Source organism: Halichoerus grypus, chromosome 13 (genome assembly GCF_964656455.1).
Source record: "Halichoerus grypus chromosome 13, mHalGry1.hap1.1, whole genome shotgun sequence".
NCBI classification, from domain to species: Eukaryota; Metazoa; Chordata; class Mammalia; order Carnivora; family Phocidae; genus Halichoerus; species Halichoerus grypus.
In genome coordinates, this window is record NC_135724.1 from 35,069,627 (window position 1) to 35,091,323 (window position 21,697).

A 21,697-nucleotide genomic window follows, 5' to 3' on the forward strand; every position below is an offset into this window, starting at 1 on the left:
GCTGTGGTCTCAGCATTTAAATCAGGTTCAGGTGGAGGAGGGGCCTACTCTTCCCTCCCCTTTTCCTTCCCAGGGAGAAGACAGAATTTCTAAGCAGGGGGGCCAGGGATTAGCTGGAGGCGGGGGCTTTACTTCATTGTCTTTCCGGAAATCCCATTTAATCGGGGTCTTTAAAAGGCCCTGGGGGCAAGGGGGAGTCCTAGACCGGCCTGGAGCGCAGAGTTGCCACGTCCCAGGACTCCTCTGAAGGCTTGGAACGCTCTGTCCATTTCATGCAAAATGCTGCTGCAGCTTCTGGGAGCATAACATAAGCCCCTGACCCTCTCTCCTCTCTCTCTGCCTCTCCTCTGCCCATCTCTGCTCTCTCTCTTTTTTTTTTTTTAAGATTTTATTTATTTATTTTAGAGAGGGAGCACGAGCGGGGGCGGGCAGGGGCTTCAGAGGGAGAGGGAGAAGCAGGCTTCCCCCTGAGCAGGGAGCCTGATGCGGGGCTCGATCCCAGGAACCCGAGATCCTGACCTGAGCTGAACGCAGATGCTTAACCAACTGAGCCACCCAGGCGCTCCTCTTTGTCTGTTTCTGATTCTTTGCCTTCTCTTTCTGCCATGTTCCTTCTCCCTCTGCCCCTAACCCCATCTCCCCCCATCCCTCCTCAGCTTCACCACTCCACTCTCTCCTTCCTTCTTCTTGGTTTCCCAGCCCAGACTTTGGAGTCCCAGAGCCCTGAAGATGGGGCCGGGGTGAGCCTGGTCCTGGGATGGCCCCAGAAGCCAGGTCAAGCAGCCCAGGCAGGGGCAGGTGGTGGGGCTGGGGCTCCAGGCCCCAGAGCTTTGGCTGAAGCCCACTACCGGTGAAGGGTTGCGCTGGTGTGCCCCAGTCCGGCGCTGGTAACAGGAAGTGGCAAAGATGCCCTGCAGGGCATGGAAGGCGCTGGGACCCAGGGCCTCCTCATCATTGAGAAGGTGCCCAGTGCTGGGTGCTCTGGGCTAAGGGGTACTGGCAGGGCAGAGGTCAGGGCTTCCTGAAGAGGAGAACTCTGGGGTGGCCTGTGCAGCACTGCAGGAAACCAACCAAAAAGTTGGTTTCCTCTGCTCTGTTCTAGCCCCCAGGACAGCCCCTCAGCTCTATGTGAACTCCCCTGGCAGTGTGGGCAGGAGGGGAGGGGCTCTCTGGGGCAGGAGGTGCCAACCACCCTGAGCACAGATGGACGCGGTCCCAGAATGCTCTCCCCTTCTGAGGAACTAGGAACTCAGGGCCATTTGCAATTTGGGGGTGTGCATTTCTGCAACCTTGGCTGTGTGTGCCTGTGTTTGTCAGTCACTGGAGAGTCACCCAGCATCTAAGTGAGTACCTGCTGCGTGCTGCTACCGCAGGGATTCGGTGCCAGGTACTGTGGCTGGAAAACAATTTTGCCCCAAACTGAGTGGTGTGAAACAACCATTTGTTACACTCATGGATCCTGCAGCCTAGGAATTCAGACAGGGCACAGCATGGAAGGCCTATCTCTGCTCCAAGATGTCTGGGCCTCAGCTGGAAGACTCAAAGGCTGGGGTCTGGAATCATCTGCAGACTCATTCATCGCATGTCTGATGGTCAATGTGGGCTGTCAGCTGGGGGCCTGGGTTCCTTTCCATGAGGACTCTCTATGTGCCCTCGTTGTAAGTCCTTCGCAGAAGGGTGGCTGGCCTCCATAGAGAAAACATCCTCAAAGACAGCCAGGTAGAAGCGGATCCCTTTTATGACCTAGCTTGGAAATCAGCAGGCCTCACTTCTGCCATTCTTTATTGGTTAGAGCAGTCACAGCCCCGCCCAGGTTCAAGGGGAGGGAGCACAGACCCCACCTCAGTGGGAGGAGTTAAGGCCACACTGCAGTAAGCTTGTGGGACTCAAAATCTCTGGCAGCCCCGAGCTGCTGCAGATCCACACAGCCCAGTGTGATCCCTGTTACCCTAAGCACACGGTCAGGCCAAGTGGTGTCAACAAACCATTTGGGACTCAACACAAGAGTAGGGGGAGGCTGGTGAGGGAGCCCAGCCTTCAGGAACAGCCCCCCCCCCCCAGCCCCCAAAGTGCCCAGGGCTAAATTTTGCTGCCTAAAAGAGGAAGGGCCAGACCAAGGAAGAGACACCAGATGGAGGTAAAAACAATGTGAGATAGAAAGAAGGTGTGACCCTAGGAATGGCACAGTGCATTCATTCTTCCACTCCAGAACTCTGTGCTGAGGGCCCACTATGTACCAGGTACTGCAGCTCCAGCCAAAGCCTCGTCTCTTCCCCCAGGGCGAAGACATGGGGTGGGGGCAGGGAGCTAGACCGAAACCAGCTACACAGGCAAGGCAGTAAATGATTGTCCTTTGAAACCTGGGCCATGAGAGGGAGGAGCTGAGACAGAGAATTAAAGAGAACCAGAAGGAGGGACCTTGATGAGGAAGCAATAGACCTAGAAGAAGAGAAGTCAGCCTTGTGATGTTGGAGGCACTCTGGGCAGCGGGGGGAATAGCTTATGCAAAGGCCCTGTGGGAGACTTGCTTGTTGTGTTAATTTTGGCATCTGTGGGTGAAGGTGGCTCAAGAAGATAGTGAGTGTATGTCTAAGAGGATGGAGGGAGGGAATGCAGAGTTGCCCAAACGACCGGGGGCCATCTGTGTGCCATAGGCGAGCAGCCAGACCAGTGGCCTTGCTCCCTCTGGGCGGGAGCGGGCACAGTCGCTGCCATCCAGCGCCCTTGACCCAAACCCTCCCTCACCTCCTCCTCTGGCTATGCTCTCCCTCTCCCCCAACCCCCTCACCCTGTGGCCCATCCTGCTCTAGCCACGCCCCAGCCCTCCCTCTCCAGCTATGAGCCCTCTTCCTTGCCCAGATCTTCCCTACCCGCCCCCTTCCTCTTCGGTCGTGCCCTCTTACCCCCGGGCCGCCCCGGTGCAGCCCGGCTCCCCTGGCCCGGGTAAGCATCTCCTAATTTTGTTCCAGAAGATAGAAAACTCTTCGTGGGCATGCTCAACAAGCAGCAGTCCGAGGATGACGTGCGCCGCCTCTTCGAGGCCTTCGGGAACATCGAGGAGTGTACCATCCTGCGCGGGCCGGATGGCAACAGCAAGGGTGCGTGGGGGCGGGGCGGGGCGGGGCGGGGGAGCGGGCGGGCGAGGCCTACGGCCAAGCACCTCATTGACGGCCAGGTCCTGGGCCGCCTCCAGCTGGCCGCGACTGACCGGCGACCGAGCCAGGGAAGCATGCTTGGAAGGGGCGAGGCAGTCCGGGCCTGGGGATAAGGGACGGTCGCTAGCCGAGTCCAGACAGGGGCAGGGAGACTTCAGGGGTCTTTTAACTCTCTGGCCCGTCCAGGTCTTTCTGTGTCGCTGTGTTTCTCGGTGTCTCTCTTTCTCAGTCTCTGTGGGTCACCCGTTCTGCTTTCATCTGGGATGCGCCCTCGCCCCTCCGCCCCTCCCGTGCCCCGCCTCTCAGCCCTATAGCGCTTCTCTGGCCTTCCTGGGGGCCCTCGCGCCGTGGCTCAGCCTCTCCCGTCCCCCCAGGGTGCGCCTTTGTGAAGTACTCCTCCCACGCCGAGGCGCAAGCCGCAATCAACGCCCTGCACGGCAGCCAGACTATGCCGGTGAGTGGGCCCCCCACCCCGCGGTGGGGTGGGGGCGGGCACGGCGCCCGGGAGGGAGGGACCAAGAGCCCCGCAGGGCCCCGCTTGCCCTTGCGCTCCGTGCACACCGTGCGGCGCTCACAGCCTCCCCGAGAGGCAGGAAGGCATTATCAGTATCCCCATTTCTCAGACAAGGACTCCGAGGCCCAAAGATGTTAAGGAACTGGACTGCCCCTAGATAAAAACCGCCCGCGGTGGGGTTAAGATCCCAGACGGCTGGGCCAGTGCAAGCGCGGGAGCTAGCCTTCCGTTACCGCCGCCTCCCCGCCCCCCCCCCCACCGCCGCCCGTACCCGTGGGGAGAATCGGGTGGGTCCAGGCTGGAGGCAAGGACAGCGGGGAGAAGACGCAGCTGGGGCAAGTGGGTCTCACACGCGGTAATGGCTGCAGGGAGCCTCATCCAGTCTGGTGGTCAAGTTTGCCGACACTGACAAGGAGCGCACGATGCGGCGAATGCAGCAGATGGCTGGCCAGATGGGCATGTTCAACCCCATGGCCATCCCGTTCGGGGCCTACGGCGCCTACGCACAGGCAGTAAGTGGGGGCACAGCCGGGCGCGTGGGGGGGGGCCCGCAGCTGTTCTCTAGCTCACTGTGCTCAGAGCCCCCAAGAGCAAGGACACCTAACAGTGCTGAGGGGAGCCCTGCTCCTGGCCCAGAACATCCTGCTGCCCTGGGGCATGAGGAGTGGTGAGGAATGGACTCAGGGAGTAGAGGCCAGAGGGGGTTAAGACAAGGTGAGGCTGATGCAGGGTGGCTGCCGGGAGGAGGGGGTTGCTGTCCTGGTTCTAAAGGGGAAGAGCTAGAAAGAAGGCCTCTGAGCCAGGCAGCAAGGCGGGTTACCTCAGCGCCCTTCCACTCGTCAAACCCTAGGAGGCACTGCTTGGAAGTGGTGAGAGAGGCTCAGGTGTTTGCTTGTGGCTGCTCTACTCCTGCTCTCACTCAGGGAACCGGGTCCTCAGGCTTCTGGGCATTCCTGGCAGGGGTCCCCCACACCCCCCCTTCCCCTGCAGTCCCCCCAGACCCTGCCTCATGCTGATGGCCACCCACTTCTTCCTTCCACATTGGAGCCGCCTCTGTCCACATCTCCCCTGAGCTGCCCACGCCCCCCAGACTTGTGACCACAGCCCCCACACGTGTGGCACTGAGATAGGCCAGGGTTCCTAATCTAAAGAGGTCAGCTCATTTCACTTCTTCAGCAGTGTCCAAACTTAGCCATGTCCACGACCTACCCAGTCCCCACTCCCCTTTATGACAACACTGGGGGTGCCTAGAGTTCTAGTCATGATCCTCCTGTTGCTGATTCCAAGTGAGGACCATTTTAAACAAATCCATGCCAAGTTAGTTCTACAGAGCTCATCTACCATGTCTCTAGAGCTTCGGGTGTCACATCTCCACAGACAACAGACCTTTCACAGGGCTGACCAACACCCATGGAGCCGGTCCCAGCCCCCACCCCCACCCTGCAACTTTAGAGTCCCTAAGGCCCTACCGTGACTTACGAATACAGTTCTCTCAGGCGGTGGGGGTGGAGAGATAGAGCCGAACTCCCTGGGGTTCAGGCCCCCCGGGGAGGCTGGTCTCCGGGAGCTGAGCCCCCTGGTGGGGAGGGCTGCCCCCCCCCGGAAGCGCATGATATTTTTTCCGCTTCCTCTGCCCCAGCTGATGCAGCAGCAAGCAGCGCTAATGGCGTCAGTCGCGCAGGGCGGCTACCTGAACCCCATGGCTGCCTTCGCCGCCGCGCAGATGCAGCAGATGGCGGCCCTCAACATGAATGGCCTGGCGGCCGCACCCATGACCCCAACCTCAGGTGAGTGGGCGGGTACCAACACAGGGCCTGGCCAGGCAGGAAAGCGGCTGGACTCAGGGTGGGACCTGCTGATCGGCCAATTTTGTCTACTAAGGGACCTTTCTATGGCAAGAGCACACGTGTATGGGCCAAGCAGGCCTCATCCTCCAGAAGTTTGCCTTAAGAATGTTCTAATCCCTGGGGACCTAGGGGAAGTTGGGATGTGGGCCCCATGCTGTCAATGACATGATTTCAAGGTGATGACAGTTTCACTCAAGTTACTGAGCCATGTCAGGAAGCAATTCATCTTGGTCTCTTTTGTAGATCTCTAGAAAGAAATTCACATGAAAACACCTCCCTTTGAGGTCTGAGGGGTAAAGAGCCCTGCCCATTCTGTGACCTTGTTAGGTTCCTGGCCTAACCCGAGAAGGAGCCCCATTTTTTTCATTTTTCTTTAACCTGACTTAGACTCATTGGCTTTTCCCAAGACAACTGCACAATAAGCAAGAGAGGACCTCAGGAGTTATTAAAGGACAGGGGGCTTGGAAATAACCTCTTTCACAAGTCATGTTCTTTTTTTAAAAAGTTTTTAATTTTCAAAATTTTTAAAAAGATTTTATTTATTTGTGGGTTGTTTTTTTTTTTTTTTTTTGAGAGAGAGCACAAGCAGGGGGAGAGGCAGAGGGAGAGGGAGAAGCAGACTCCCCACCCAGCTGGGAGCCTGACATGGGGCTCGATCCCAGGACCCTGGGATCATGACCTGAGCCGAAGGTAGACGCTTAACGGACTGAGCCATGCAGGCGCCCCACAAAGCATATTCTTTATTGGATCTTGGCTATTGTTCAGTTCAGTGATGCTCAACCCCGGCAATTTTGTCCCCCTGCCCCCCCAGGACATCTGGCAATGTCCTGAGACATTTTTGGTTGTCACAACTTGTGGGGGAGTGGGCCTGCTACTGTAATCTGGTAGGTAGAAGCCAAGGATGTTGCTAAACATCCTATAATGCACAGGACAGCTCTCCACAATAAGGAAATGTCTGGCCTCAAATGTCAATAGTGCCAAAATTAAGAAACCCTTGTCTAGTTCTAAGGGCTGGCCCCAACACCCGAAGCTCTCATTCATCAAGCTTCCTTGGCTCTCTGTTCCCACACCATACCAGCAGCCTTCCTGACATGCAGGAGCTGTAGAGAGACCCTGCTTCCTACTTGAAGAGGAAGGCCCTTTCCAATACAATCACCCTGCCATCCACACCTTGGGCTCCACCCACCTGGCATAGGGAAGGCACAGGGTATTGTCATCTGACCCTGACTTGACCCTTGCCACAGTGAGCATCACCCTTGCCTCCACTGGAGGAGGCCGAAGTGTTTTATTTTGTGTATGAACAGGGCTGACTGTGGACTCTGCAAAGGGCTCTCTCTTCCCTTAGGGCAAGGGAACATCAGAATTAAGACCTCCTCCACCTGAGTAGCAAAACTCCTTGGTGGGGAGGCAGATCAGCCCCTTTGTGATCCAGAGAAGAGAGCAGAGCCAGAAACTTAGAAGCCCCTTAGTGGTTAAACAAGGCATCCTGACTTTGCCGGGGTGAGCAATAACACTGAAAAAGATGAAAGGAAAATTAAGTATGGTCAAAGTCAAGGACACTGAGAATATGTGCTGCAGGTCCAAGGTCATGCTGCAGTCACCGGTCAGGGAAGTCTTTATGGGGTAGGCTGAAGTTGGACTCTCCCTTGAAGGATGGATGCAGTTGGGATGAGTGATGTTACCATGCAGGGAGATAACCCAAGGCATGATTCACAGATAGGACTGAGTTGGTAGGTAAAGTCTAGGTCTATTCCCAGGCCCTTGGAGCCAACGGGTGGAGCTCCATGGGCTGGCCTTCCTCACCTTGGTTTCGCCTGCCTCCCCTCCTCCCCCACCCCTCTCCACCTCTGGAACCAGGTGGCAGCACCCCTCCGGGCATCACTGCACCAGCTGTGCCTAGCATCCCATCCCCCATTGGGGTGAACGGCTTCACCGGCCTCCCCCCACAGGCCAACGGGCAACCTGCTGCGGAAGCTGTGTTTGCTAATGGCATCCACCCCTACCCAGGTAAGCGTGTCTGGTAACCCTTCCTTCCCCATGCAACATACTCCTCACCCATTTCGTCTCTGCCTTTGGTGTTATAATAGGGAACATGTGTCTCCTACCCTCTGTCTGTTCCATGGTAGGACCCCAAATGTGATCAGAGAGAGCTAGCCTCCTACCCTCCTTCAGGGAGCCCCTGGTTGGGAAGAAGAGACCAAATTCTCCTTCTTGGAGAGGTGCCAGTCTGAGGGTGAGAAAGAAGCCCATTTGTGGAGCTCTGTCAGGACAGAGAAGAGAATAGATACAGTTGTACAATCAGGTAGAGAGGCTAATAACTGCAAATTAATTGAGGGTGAATTTGACCCATAGGAAGTGAAGAGATAGATGCTAAGAGGATAATCATACTTAGTGTTAAGTAGGAAAAAACTCTTGTAGGAAGGAAGCAAAGGCACATAAATTGGCAATCTGGCCTCTGTTGGGTCCCTGGATCCGTACGCAACCATGGTCAGCACTTGGGACAGGGAATCAGAACACTGGCTAGCACCCGAGCGCTTCTAGCATCAATCCGGGCACACGAGATCCAGGAGGACTGTTCCTGATTAACTTTGTTCCTCTCAAACTTAGCATTTCTTTAGTGGTGAGAGCGTCCAGCTGACTTGAAGCAGCTGTTCTCTCTGATTTTGCGGATGGACTGACATGAGAGTAGGAAAGCTGGGCCTAAAGCCCTAGAGCAGACTGGCAAGGGGCAAAGTGATGGAGATGTGAAGAGCGCTGACCTCCTTCCCGGAGGGTAGATGACTAGGTTACAGAGTCCCCATAAGTACTAGTAAGTTCCCAGTCTGTGCCAGATGAAAGGGAGGCCCCAGAAGGAGAACAGGACATGGGCCTATCCCCTGGGAGGTCAAAGGCAGCCAGGAATACAATATACATTCACAGCATAATGAGATAATAAGGCAGAACAGAGTTCATCAAGAGTGAATGTTGTCTGCCTCAAGATGCTAAAGGATTCAAATGAAGGGAGAGTTCTATAGGCTGAAGAAGCCCAACAGAGTTTCCCGAGGAGGAGGCCCAGATCCACTTTAACAGATGGGTAGGCATTAGAGAGGTGAGGATGAACAAGGAACACACTTCTGTGGAGGGGGCTGCCCTGGAGGCCCAGAGACCGGGGGGCCTGCCTAGCAGGGGCAGGGGCTACCCAACTAGGACAGAAGAGGTCAGCTCGGGGGGCTAAGTAGTGCTCTCTACTCTGGTTGCTCATCAGAACCCTCTGGGTGACTTTGTGAAATCACAGAAGCCCAGAGATTCTGATTTCAGTGGCTGGAGTGAGGCCCAGACATCCATAGAATATGAACGTTGCACCAGCAGCTGAGTGCAAGGTCACTGTGCTAGCAAGAAATAGAGGAGAATTTCCTGACTTTGACCTTGGAGTTGTCTCTGATCTGATCCCAGTGCTTGCTCCACACCTCTCCCCTCACTGCCTAGACAAGAGGCCAGAGAAGCCCAGAGTGAAGTGGCAGGGCCAGAGAATCTGGAGTGTTGTTGAAGGACGAAGACTCCAGGCTGGCCAGGGAGGCAGGGAGGGGCTTGGCAAGCCGGAGGCGGGAGAGACCGCACCATTCTCAGGCTCTTGGGCTCCTCCATGCTCAGGCTCATGGGCTGGGAGATCCAGTCCCCAGCACATCTGGGTGGTTTCATTCCCCCCCTCCTCCCTGCCTGCAAGCCCATCTGGATCTCTGGATTTTGACAAACCTGTTTCTTCCCCACCCCCACCAGCATCTGTGAACTGTTTCCCTCATGGAATTTGGAAATGTTCCTCTCCCCCATTTGTAACAATCTGCCACATCCCATAAACAATTCCCTGCCAGAGCAGGAGGGAGGGATGGAGGGAAGGAAAGGAGAAAAGTAGTACATTAAAAAAATTAATTTACCATCTTTAAATGCGGAGTTTGGAGCCGCTGTAATGAGCGAGATCCTTCAAAGTGTTCACTCTTTGGCAGTTACTAATGAGGTCATTAAGCAGAGAAGGGGAGAGGGGTCTCAGAAATGCTTTTCTCCACTTCCTAGCCCCGGGTAGCTTCTCCGTTCTCTCCTCTTGCTCATGGAGAGCAGGTGTGAAGCACACAGTGTGACCTCTGCCACCACATAACACCCCTGAAGGGCGGCTCCCACAACCGTTCGGGCCCGTTCACTCCGTGGGTCACCGTATTTGCCGAGCACTTGTTTGGTGCTGGCACTCTTCTGGGGACAGCTGCCATGGAAGTGGTGCGGGTTAGATTTTGCCTCGGCCACCAAACTGGCCAGAGGAAGAGACACCTTTTTCTAATTTGCATAAAGGCACTTGGTGTTTGAGCAGCTGGGAAGACCAAGGGGATGAAGCTAGACGTGGCCATCCAGAGAGTTGGGGCTGGTAGAGGACTCAGGCAGAGGGAGCAGGAGGGAGGAGGAGACCAGCCCAGCAAGCCCCAGCACCAGCACCACTGGGAGCTCCTGGCTCCAGTCTCCGCTGTGAGGGATACAGAGGTATAGGCAGGAAGGGACCTGCGTCCTGACCCATCTTCAGCTCCCCACTCTGAGCAGTGCCCTCCTGGGCCCAGCTTCCCTGCTGCCATCCACGCTGTGTCCAAGGACTATTGCCCCAGGATCTTCCCTTGGCTCCCTTGCAGCTTGGGAGCTATTGTTCTAGTGGAATATTCCTGAGCGGTTTTGGGACAAGAGCTCGGAAGGGAAGTTTGGGAATTCTTCCCGGTGTGTGGGCCCCAAAGCCTAGCACTACCAGTTAGCTTGGCTGGCCTGGGTTGCCGAGCAGATAACCCCAGATAATGTTCTTCCTGCCTCTCTCTGTTAGCCGGTCTGCCTCAAACATACTGAGGCTGGATGTGTTCCCACTCGCCTCCCTGGGCCTCCAGGGCCAGCCCCCTCCCATGTCAGTCATCAGTGGCCTTGGTCACCAAGGGTAGTGCCCACACTGCCTTTACCCACAGCACCTGTAGACCCAACAGGGACAACAGAAATGAGCCAAGCCTTCTCCCCAGTCCAGCTTCTCCAAGTTATTTGCCAGAGTATCAGCCTAAGGCTCCTCTCCTCACACTGGGCAGTAGATATCCCAGACTCATGGCATCAGGTGGGAGGAAGGTCCTTGGTCTCATGGTTCTTCAGTTTCAGTGGGCACCACCCCTTTCCCAGCCCACGGGGCAGACCTTATTTGTGTGGTTAGTCCCTGGGGAGGGTGCCGCAGGCACGGCCTCGGAAGGCAAAACCTCCATGCTTGGGGCAAACCCCCGGAGACTAATGGAGAGGTGCCTGGGTTTGAGCAGGGATGGGTGGCCCAGGAGGACAGAGTGACGGGATGAAGCCTCCCATGCCCCTTATTTTACCCAGGTGGGATCTGCCCCTGGCTTGTGCTGGGGAAAGTGAGGAGGAGACCACCTTCCTGGTAACCTCTAGCCCCCTCACCCACAGTTCCTCAGCCCTTTTCCAGGATCTTCCCACCAAGTCCCTCGTGGTCAAGCCCTCCTCTGGCATCCCCTTCCCAGCCCTTGCCAGCCTCCTGTGGGAGCCACCCATCCCCCCCCCCCACGCCAGCTGCAGCCTGCATTCCCAGCCCCCAGTCAGGATGGGGCAGACACCACAGTGGCTGGAAAGAGCCATGCGGCCACGGCATCGTCTTGTGGGCACGGTTGGGGAGAGGTTGGTCTGGGCGGGCACCGCTGACTTCTGCTCCCTTGGCTCCCCCGCAGCGCAGAGCCCCACCGCCGCGGACCCCCTGCAGCAGGCCTACGCTGGAGTGCAGCAGTACGCAGGTCGTTAGTATCCTCACGTCCCCAGTCCTCATGCCCCGGCGCCAATGTCCCCTTCCCACCCCAGGCCTGGGCCCAGAGCTGGGTGGGGGAGGGCGAGGGGGAGGAGGAGGGAGGGCTCTCCCGGGAGAAGACCCCTCCCCCTCAACAGCCCCCCCTAGCATTCAGGCAGAGTTGACCTGTGACGGCAGGGTACCCTTGGGGTGGTCGGTGGTCAGAACTTCAGAGGAGAAGGTGAGCCAGGCCAAAGCCCTGACCTTGCTGGGCAGTTACTCATCCCTGAGGCCAGATTTTCCTCCCCCCGCCGTGGTGCTGCCGGGGCCGGTGTGTCCAGGAGCCCCAAGCCACACAGCAGCACTGGGGGTGAGGCCAGAGTTCATGTCACTGGCCTGGCAAGTGTAGATGCCTGGGTGTGAGGGAAGGAGCGACCCTGGAAGGGAAGCAGTTCTGACCCGTCCCCCCGCCCCTGCCACTTACAGGCAGCAGGAGTAGGGCTCCAGCAAAATGACAGGGAACAAGGGAGGATACGCAGCCAGAGGTAGAAAAAAGGAGAACTGAGAAGAGATAGCCTTGGGGCGAGCAGATGGCCTTAGGTCACTGAGTGGGAAGGCCATGAGCCACTGTAGGAAGCCCAAGGCATGCTGTCAGCCCTGATTCTCTGTCTCCCTCACGCACACCATAATCATCTCTGCCCAGCCAGTCTCCTGCTGCCTGGCCAGGTCAGAAGGAGCCAGAGAGATCTCCCTTGAGGGCAATGTGGGGGTTCTGATGAAGTTGGCCTCTCACATCTGGAGGTCAGGGGAAGCTCTCTCTCACCAGCTGGGACCCCTGAGCTCTGACCTCAGATCCTGCGCCTTTGGGAGCCAGGCCAGGCGGAGGAAGGGGCTGTCCATTCCTATCCCGCCTCTGACCCTTCCCAGTTGAATGCAGAAAGCACCAGGTTTGTCCAACTCAGTGCTCTGCCCCCGGGGACCAACCCCTGGCAGGATCCCAGAGGCCAAGCTCACACCTCGGGCGGCGCCCCACATCCCACACAGGTGCCATCTGAGTGGGCGGAGGGTATGTGAGCCAGAGTCAGCTGTGGCTCAGAGAACGGGGGTGTGTGGGTGATCTGGTCTGGGCAGTCAGTGCTTTCAGTGATCCATTATTGTGGATTATCCACGCATGTGGATTGTCCATTATTTCAGAATAAACTTGCCTTCCCCCAGCTCTGTGAGTGCTCACACACACACACACACACACTCAACTGGCTTTATCTTAAGTGGCTAAGCAAAAATGCCCTTTTTGACTGGTCTGCTTTTACTGCTCAACACTGAAGTTTCTCTCTTTCTTCCTGCCTCTCATTCTGTCCCTCTCCATGTCTCTGTCGCGGTTTCTCCCTCTTGATTCTTCTCTTTGGCTCTCCAGCAGCCGCCTACCCTGCTGCCTATGGTCAGATAAGCCAGGCCTTTCCTCAGCCACCTCCAATGATCCCCCAGCAACAGAGAGAAGGTGAGTCTTTAAGCTGGGGCTTCCTCCCCACCCCCTGCTGTCCCCAAAGAGGCTGTTCACTTGGGCCTTTGGCTGGGGTGTTTCTTTCGAAAGGTGACCATGTTTGTGTGTTGTGTTGAGGAGGGTGAGGGAAGACAGCAGGATTGCAGGATGAGGCCCTCTCCAATCCAAGCGTGTGGTAGGAGGTCAGGAAGGTGGAACCTGGAAGAGGGGGGGGGTCCGAGAATCCCCATCCCCTGATGAGCAGGATTTGGCCAGTGGAGAAGAAGGGAAGAAGTAGGAATGCTTGGAGTGGGGCAGGAGTAGGGAGACCTGTTCACGGACAGGAGAACTTGTATCCTCTGGGTGACCGGCAGAGACAGCTGGAGCCGCCAGGGTGGGACTCCACCGGCAGCTGAGGGGGCGGGAGTGACTCAGTGCAGCCTAGTGGAAGACGAGGTTCTTAGAAAGTCACATCCAGAGGCTCTGGTGTGCACGGGGCACAGGACAGGACAGGCAAGACCAGTGGGGCTTGGGGGGCTGGGATCTAATAAAGATCTTCAGTGTCCCCCCATTCCAGAACCTAGAGACCCACAGGAGGCTGGAGAAATAAGCCCACCCTCAGGGATTCCGTGGGCCTGCTCACAGAGAGACCAGTGTGAAGGGCAGGAATACTAACAAGGTCTTGCCTTCCCCACTCGACAGAAAAGGTCATCCTGCCAGTGAGGGTCCTCCATCTGCCCCTGGAGCCCACTTGGCCAGGGGATTCCAGTGTCTCCAGAGAGCGCAGCTCATAGTCCCTGCAGCAGACTGTCCTAGAACCAGGGCATGTAGGTCAGTTCTGGAAAGGACCCCGGGGGTCTGTTAGTCCAAACCCATTGGTCAGACAGGCCCCACACAGGACCCACACAGGCTGAGAGCCTGGGCTCTGAAGCAAATCCATCTGGGTCTGACTCCCGGCTTGGCCACCTCTTCCCCTCTGCCCCCTGATGTCCTCACCTGTAAAATGAGGATAGCGAGGATTAGTCGCTAGGGAAGCATGAAGCTCAAAGGAGCTCAAGTCTGACTGGAACTCCAGCAATTTCCTATGGATTTCTCATTATGCACATAGCCCTTCCTTCACCAAACTGTCACCCCCTCCAAAGTTGCCCATGGTGCCCCACCCCAGTTTACGCACATTGGGCAGCCCCTGAGATCTGGATCGCCATTTCTTCCTGCGCAGGAGAGCCAAGCTACAGGAACCCAGAAGAGTGTGCAGAGGGGCCCCTGCCCACAGCCTGCAAGCCCAGCTTGCCCCAGCTCTGAGTGTGGTCTGGGCCCCCTGATGGTCAAGTGGGGTGGGGGTGGTCCAACAGCCCCGCCTCCACCAGAGGATCCCCTCTTGGGCTGTGGCCCTCCAGCCTGTTCACGCCTGCCTCCCTCCCCCTCAGTCCAGCTCTTCAGTGCACGTCAGTCAGATCAAAGCCACGAGGGGGCCAGGAGGGGAGGGGGCCGTGAGTCCCCATGTCGCCCATCCCCCCCAGGTCCGGAACGGAGCGCTGTGCCCACAGGCGCTATTGTCTTTGTCTCCTCACTGGCCTTAGGCTGACCCACCCTCAGCCTGCAATCAGCACCCTACATGAGTCTGGCCTGTGGGCTCAGCGGTCTCTAAGCCCTGCTCCACACACACACACACACACACACACACACACACACACACACAGCTACAGGTCAATGCTGCTCTGACCAACACACAGGCTAGCCCCTAGCACTGGCCTTACACAGAGTGAGCCCCTCCATCTGCTCCCTGCTCCGCCCCCCTTACACTCTGCTCCACCCCATGCATCCTGCCCTGAACTTCTCAGGCCTTCCTTCCATCTCTGAGTGGCTTCAGTCCCCCGCCCCCCACCTCGCCCTGTGCCCTGCTCCCCAGACCAGTCCCCTTCCAGCCAGCTCTCAGTGGCGGGATCTCCCACTGTTGTCCACATTCTCCCTGACTGGTACACTGGACAAGGCACCATGGGAGAGCAGGGCATGGGGAGGAGGGAATCGTGGACCCAGATGTGTACAGAGCCAGACTTCATCCAAGGGTGAGCTCAGGGTGCTGGGGACAGGGTCATCAGAGGAGGCTTCGGGGGCCTCGGAGGATGAGGTCTTCAGCACATAGAGTTGGGGAGACAAACATTCAAGGCAGGGCAAACAGGAGCAAAGGCACGGGTGCTGCGAAGTATGAGGTGAGCTTGGGCCTGGGGATGGGACAGGGCGGGGAGATAGGCTGGGGTGGGCTGGAGTCAGCCCAAAGCTGTGTCCACAGTGTTGCCTGAGGCATGGGTGAGAAGGAAGGCTGTGTTCTTCCAGCCATGCCAGTGGTTGGCCCTTTCTGTCATGGTTACCTCCCCCTGGGCGATGTCACTGAAATACTTGGACACACTGGTTGCTGGGGAGACCCTCCCTCCGGCATTTTGTCTTTGAGTTGAGCCTGAAAACCAACAGATGCCTGAATTCCTGGAGGCTGTCCGCTCCACAGATGGGCCGAGGTGACCCTCAGGGATGCTCGAGTCCTGGCTGCGCCCAGGGCCACAGTGTGGTCAGGATAGCCACCTTCTGTCTCTGGAGCTCTGTTTTACCATTTCTCAGAAGGTTGGTGGGGGGGAACCAGATTGATCTCCAAAGTCCTCTATGCCATCGGATGCTCTATGATCTGTGGATGAGGAAATGCAGGGAGGGCTTGGGGGTAGAAGGTGATGTGTAGGCTCCCTGTTGAGGGGTGAAGGGCGGGGTGGGGGTCCTAGCCTGGAGCTGGGAGAGCCATTCCTGTGAAGCTTAGCTGCATACCATACTGACTGGATGAGCCTAGGGGTCCTGCCCTCAAAGGCTTCTTGAATCTTTAAGTTGAATAAACGTAACATCCATATAAAGCAGCTTGCAGAACTTGAAGCGAGGGTCTCAAGTTCAAAGCACATGGCTGCATGGGGTGGAGCATTGAGGGAAGACCTGAAGAATGGGATGGAAGGAGGAAGGAAGGCAGTGCTGGGGGAGGGGCAGGAGGACAAGAGAAGACTAATGCCCCTGTCCCTAGATCTTCCAATTTGGATGGAGAGAAAACCTGCCAGACCTAAAGGAGAAAGAGGCTCAGACCACAAATTGTAGACGTAGGGAACACCAGAAGAGAGAGAGCATATGGGGACTATCTAGGTGGGAATCCTGGAAAAGATGTGGCTTAGATCAGGCCTTTGAGCTAGTTCCTACCCCAAGAGGACTCACATTGAGCTGGGGACCATCAAGGGATACATTCACAGAGTATGAACCAGTGAGAACCTGGCATGGCTGGAGATGGGGTAAGGGGAGGGCCACCAGCGCTCAGGGGATTCAGCAGCAGGGACCCCAGGACGCTTGCACTTGCGCCGGTTCTGGTTATGAATGCGCCGTCAGCTGGCAGTTTGCCTGGGAGACAGTGGTGGGGGAGGAGAGGCTGAGGGCAAGAGGGGGAGGAGAGATGGTGCAGGGCGGGGACCTAGGACCCAGGAGGTCAGATGCTCAGAGGGTGGCTTCGGTGGTCAGAGGAATCTTTGGAGGGAGCAAGGAGGAGAGTGAGGGTCAAGAGACTTGCTTCCGAACTGGGTTACCTGTCCCAGGGAAGCACCACACAGTTCTGGCCTTGAAAGCCACAAAGCTGCCCACGTCAGGGCCTTACCACCTTCACTTTTTGAGCTCATGCTTAGTTCCTACCAGCCTGTGGTCAGAACCTTGGTTCTTAGACACCTCTAACAAGTGCAGCCACCTCCTTTGCATGACCTCCACAGGGTGGAAACAATCATTGGAACGACCACATTTTAAAAGGTTAAAAATATGAGGCATACTCTGTTTAAAATGGCAAGAAATAGACGAAACGTGTTGGAAAGATTTCTATTTCAAAGTGAAAATTGAGCATGTTTGTTATTTAAAAAGAAAAATGTAACTCTTTAGCAGTCTGGAAATTTCAGAAATCCAAAGGCCTCAACAGTGTTCAGCGTTTGTGGGGCATGAAGATTTATGATAGGCAAAGAGAGGAAAGCACAGACTACAGAAGCAGATGGTCCGGGTCCGTATCCTGGCTCCACCACCCCCCCAGCTGTGTGACATTTGGCAAGTGACTTAACCTCTCTGGGCCTCCGTTTCCTCATCTGTGGAGTGGGAGTGACAATAGCACTTGACTCTGAGGGCTGCAGGAAGATTAAGTGACTTAATCTCATACATCTCAAGTGCTTAGTGGAGCCTGACCTGTAGTTCATGCAGTAGAAGTGGCAGGGTTGTTCTTGTCATGGAATGGGGAGCTCCATGTGATGAAGCTTGTGGGTACCCAGGCTAATCACCGAGCCATGCCACAGAGCCCGTCCTGCGCACCTAGCCTCCTAGAGGAGGCAAGAGAAGCCTTGATTTCTGCACTCGGGACGGGGGGCTGAGTGTGAGGTTTGGGGTAGGGGAAGGTGGGACCATGGGGCACCAGCTGGGAAGGAGTGGCTGCGGGTTGTGGAGGAAGATAGGCCAAAGCAACAGCCACCCCGAGGTCAAGGTCGAGGTCGAGGTCGAGGTCGGACCTGGGGCTTGCCTGCGGGAGGTGAAGTGAAGCCTCTCACAGGGCCACGGGCATGGCTGCCCCCGGGCGATTCCAGAGCAGGGGCGGGGCTGGAGGGCGGCGGGCAGACCCACCCAGGTCTCCCTCCCCGCGCCTCTCCTCAGCGCCTCCTCTCCCCAGCTGATCTGGCCCTGGCACGTTGACCCCCTTCATGGGTCAGCTCCACCCCTGGAGCGAGTTGCCAGGCACCCTGTTACAGATTCATTTTGCAGCAAAGGTGACTGAGGCACAGAGAGGTTCAGTGACTTGCCCAAGGGCAGGGCGGAGACCAGAGCTCAGACTGGGGCTCAGCAGTCCCCACTCCTCAGTGGCTGCCCTTGGATCTTGGATGAGACCCCCCCCTCCCAACCTTGCCCCCCTCCCTGCTGCCGCTGCCTAACTCGCTCACCTCTCCTCTGTCTCTCTCTTCCCCCACCCCGCCATCCCTCCTCCCTGCCCCCCCCCCCCCACCGCAGGGCCCGAGGGCTGTAACCTGTTCATCTACCATCTGCCCCAGGAGTTTGGGGACGCTGAGCTGATGCAGATGTTCCTCCCTTTCGGTAATGTCATCTCCTCGAAAGTGTTTGTGGATCGGGCGACTAACCAAAGTAAATGCTTTGGTGGGTAAAGATAACAAACCAACTAGCTTCACCCAGGACAGGGCGGTGCTCGCACCAATTTACCAGTGTCCGGTGTCCGACTGCTTTTAACCTCCTCCTTCACATCGCCCCCAGCCCCAGGTGCTCCCTAAGGCCCAGCCCCAAGCCTCCATCTCCACCCTTTTCTCTCTGCGACTGTTCTTTTGGCTTCTTGGCTTTCCCTGCCCACCACTGCCCCTGACCTGCTCCCCATCTCCCCCATCCCAGTACAAGAGACAGGTTCCCCCGCCCTCCACAAGGCCCAGTTTCCACCCACCGAGAAGGGGAAGGAGTCACCTTGGGCCAGGGTGGTGGGGGCATCCAGCAGAGCCCATTCTCCCAGCATCCCCTCCTCTGGCCATCCTCGAGGCCCTGGTGGACATGGAGCATGATCCTTGGGGGGGAGGGGTCTGCCCCGCTGAGGCCCCCCCTGTCCTGCCTGCCCCTTGGCCTCCTTTGTCCACCTCTCTGTCCTGCCCCTGCCGCCCTTCTCTGTCTACCCTGCTCTCTGCTCCCCTCCTGCCGTCCACTGAACCCTCCTTCCCCCACCACTCCCTCAGGCCACCAGAGCCACATTGCTGAGGAGTCAGGAAGAGCAAACTGGTCCTGCCCTCAGGAAGCCTCAGGTCTGAGCTTAGATGACAATCATGCCTACTGCGCAGCACTGAAGTCTGCAAGGCACCAAGTAATGGAGCAAAGAGAAAGGCAGGTGGATGTACAGAGACGTGAGGAAGGGGAGGGAGTTCCACGGAGGGCCAAGAGAATGGGCGCGGGAGCGGGAGGACAAGAGGGGAAGGACAGTGACTGAGGAAGCAGCAGGAGGCTTTGGGGAGAAGGGGTCAGGGGAGGTCAGCTGTGAGGGAGGGGCTGTGTTGGGGGAGGGCTTCCGGGATGGAGGCAGCGGGAGATGATAGCAGGTCCTTGACCTGAGGATAACAGAATAAAAATACAGCTTTTACGAAATGTGCGTGGTGGCAGGATGTGAGATGGGACAGGGGACTCAGGAGGATCTGGAAGTCTGGTTGTCAGATAAAATACAGGGTGCCCAGTTAAATTGGAATTTCTGATGGCAATGGATGCATTTTTGTGTGTGTAAGTATGTCCCAAATATTATATGTGATATGTTCCATGCAATATTGGGGATATGCTTATAGTAAAAAAATATTCATTATTTATCTGAAATTTGAATTCAACTGGGCATACTGTGTTTGGATTTGCTTTAGACCTCCTGGAATCCCACCTCATTCCCACACCTCTCCCCTCTACTCCTCCTCAGCCCCCTCTCCTGCTTCCTCTTTCACCTCCATCAGCCCTTCCTCCAGGGCAAGATCCACTCATGAGTCCCCAGGGAGTGAGGAGTCCACATGGAACCAGAGCTGAGTCTGCCAGAAGCTTAGATCTCCAGATTGAACCCCAGATTCTGGGCCTGTGAGGACAGAATAGGGGCCGGGGTTGCCTGGGGAATACCGGTCACAGCTTGGGGTGGTGGAGGGGAGTCGGCACAAGTGTATAGAAGCATCAACAAGCACAGGTGAAGGAGATCCCAGTTAGGAGATCCACTTTGCAGAACCATGAACGGCGTGAGGTTTTAGAGCATGTTCCCCAAAGCAGTCAAGGTCTTTGCACCCTGGTGCCTTCCCCTCTGGCAGCTGCCACAGGAAATGTGTGGTACTTGGAGGGCATAGGGTTATCCCAGCAGTTCCTTTCTCTTTGGGTATGAGAAAACAAAGCAAAATAAAAAGACAGGGTTGCGCCCCTCCCCTGTTTGACCGGTATTTCTGCCGACAAATTACAATTATGTAAGAACACCACACTGGAGATCATTGCATTTGCTCTTTAAATAAGGCTCAGATGTTACAGACGGCAGACGACGCTGCTAGGAGCCCACCAAGCGCTGGGCACCCGGGCCAGCAGGCTTGCTCTCTGGCCACGTCCCTGGAGCCTTTGTGCTGTCCCTGGTGGGGACACAGCCCACTTTTTCAAAGGCATTTCCTTGGAGTCTGCCCCAGACACTACCCCCGCCATTTGCCTATTTAAATTCTCCAGGACCAAAGTTTTTTCCCTGTTTTTTTCTGAAAATCATCCTCTGTATCCCTCTACGCTGGCTCTTTCCTCTGTTCCTGAACAGACTTCTAGTGCTAAACACCCACTGGCCTTAGAGAAGGACAGGCTTCTGCCATGCCCGCCTGGCTCAGTGCTTCCTCCTTAAGCCCCGTGGGTTCTTTCTTGCTTGCTTTGGCAGCTGAGCTTTTGGCAACTCTCCCGGAGGCCTTCAGTGTAAGAACAAACTCCAGCGCTCATTCCTAGGCAGGGCATTTAACACTGAGCCTCAGTGTCCTCGTTTGTGAAATGAGGACATTGGCGGTCATTTCTCAGGGGCGGTGTGGGGGTTATAGGAGGTGGTGTGTGTGAGGGACTTTGCCAGAGCAGACCCTCAGGAGGTGCTAGAGCCCCCTTTGTTCCTAAAAGGAGGTGTTGTCTTTGCATAAATGTGGTCCTGTGTTAAAATGAGCCCCTCAAAGGCCCCACTTGCTCTTTATAAGCATAAACAGAATCTTCCAGGAGCCTTTGTGAGCTGACGTGCAGCACAAATGGTTGCTATGTTGGAAGAAGGGCTGGTGGGGGGACACCAGGAGGGCATCCTCCCCACATGGCTTCCCAAAGTCTGGGAGGCAGGAGCCTTCTCAGGGCTGGGAGCGATGGGGGAGGAGGCTCTGGGGGGAGGAACACAGTCCTGGTAACCATAAAAATGCCGGATGGTGTCCGGAGCCCTGTTCGGCGGCCCTGAGTACTCACCAATTAACAAAACTAGCTGAGGAAGAAACGTTCCCTTGAGCCTGGAACACTTACCAACCCCTGAGCTCCCAGAGACTTTAAACTCTCCTATGAAGGCTGGGCTTTTTCCCTCCAGGACCTCTTGTCTCCCACTCTCCCCACTGGGCGGCTGTCCTTGCCTTTAGCCCTCTGCCCTAGATAGCACCTCCAGCCCCTTTATCTTGCTCCCAACTCCTCTGTGCTTTGCTCACGTGTGTTTCCTGCAAGAAGAGCCACATAGGGCAGGGGGCAGATGGGGAGGTAGAGTCTGGGCTGATAGTGCTGTGTGGGCAGGCCAGCGAAGGAGAGAGGGCTGTCACCTTCAGTTAGGCTCTCTCCCGACAGAGAGAGAAGCTTTAGCGCAACCACCCCCTAACTCTGGGGGAGAGCAGTGTAACAGACCTACAGTTCCCACGTGTGAAAACCGTTCTGCTCTGCGAAGACTTGCCCGTGGGCGTCAGGCAGAGAGGTCAGTGGGGTGGTGGACCGGCCAGGGGGATGAGAACAGCAGGTAGAAGGACGCCCCATGCGGCTCTCTGACTAAGGGCCATCCGAAATCTCTCCTGTTGTGGCTGATGGACTTGCACAGAGCTCGGTCCTCTTTCTCTGGCCTGACTCACCGATTCCACCTGAGCTCACACACACCCACTCTTGAGTACACTTACTGCATGTACACACATCTTTGATGGCTCATGGCTGCCAGAGCAAGCGTGAGCAAACGTGAGCAAAAGCAGGAATGAGTCAAGAGAAAGAGGAGAGAGACCAATGGAGGCAGTGCCTAGGGCAGAGGTAAAAAGACAGTCACCACATGGGGAGGGTGAGGGAGGGGTTGAGGACAGGCCCAATGTACCATGGACAATTAGCCAAGAAAACAGCTACTGCTTCCATGGGGGTCTGTACACCTAT

The 21,697-nt window shown here is 56.5% G+C and overlaps 1 protein-coding gene across 50 annotated transcripts in view; it reads left to right on the forward strand.

Annotated features, from left to right (window-relative positions):
• The window catches only part of CELF4 (CUGBP Elav-like family member 4), a 292,503-nt gene that overhangs the window by 260,274 nt on the left and 10,532 nt on the right, over positions 1-21,697 (forward strand). For 5 of the 50 annotated variants that reach the window (XM_036069471.2, XM_036069476.2, XM_036069482.2 and 2 more), the window contains exons 4-11: positions 2,970-3,098; positions 3,530-3,609; positions 4,038-4,181; positions 5,309-5,456; positions 7,374-7,523; positions 11,237-11,302; positions 12,704-12,787; positions 17,816-17,899. In XM_036069471.2, coding sequence (XP_035925364.1) covers positions 2,970-3,098; positions 3,530-3,609; positions 4,038-4,181; positions 5,309-5,456; positions 7,374-7,523; positions 11,237-11,302; positions 12,704-12,787; positions 17,816-17,899 — 885 coding nt within the window. Of the gene's footprint in view, positions 1-2,969; positions 3,099-3,529; positions 3,610-4,037; positions 4,182-5,308; positions 5,457-7,373; positions 7,524-11,236; positions 11,303-12,703; positions 12,788-17,815; positions 17,960-21,697 lie in introns of all 50 variants that reach the window. The other 45 variants (XM_036069474.2, XM_036069484.2, XM_036069478.2 and 42 more) reach the window with 21 other exon arrangements.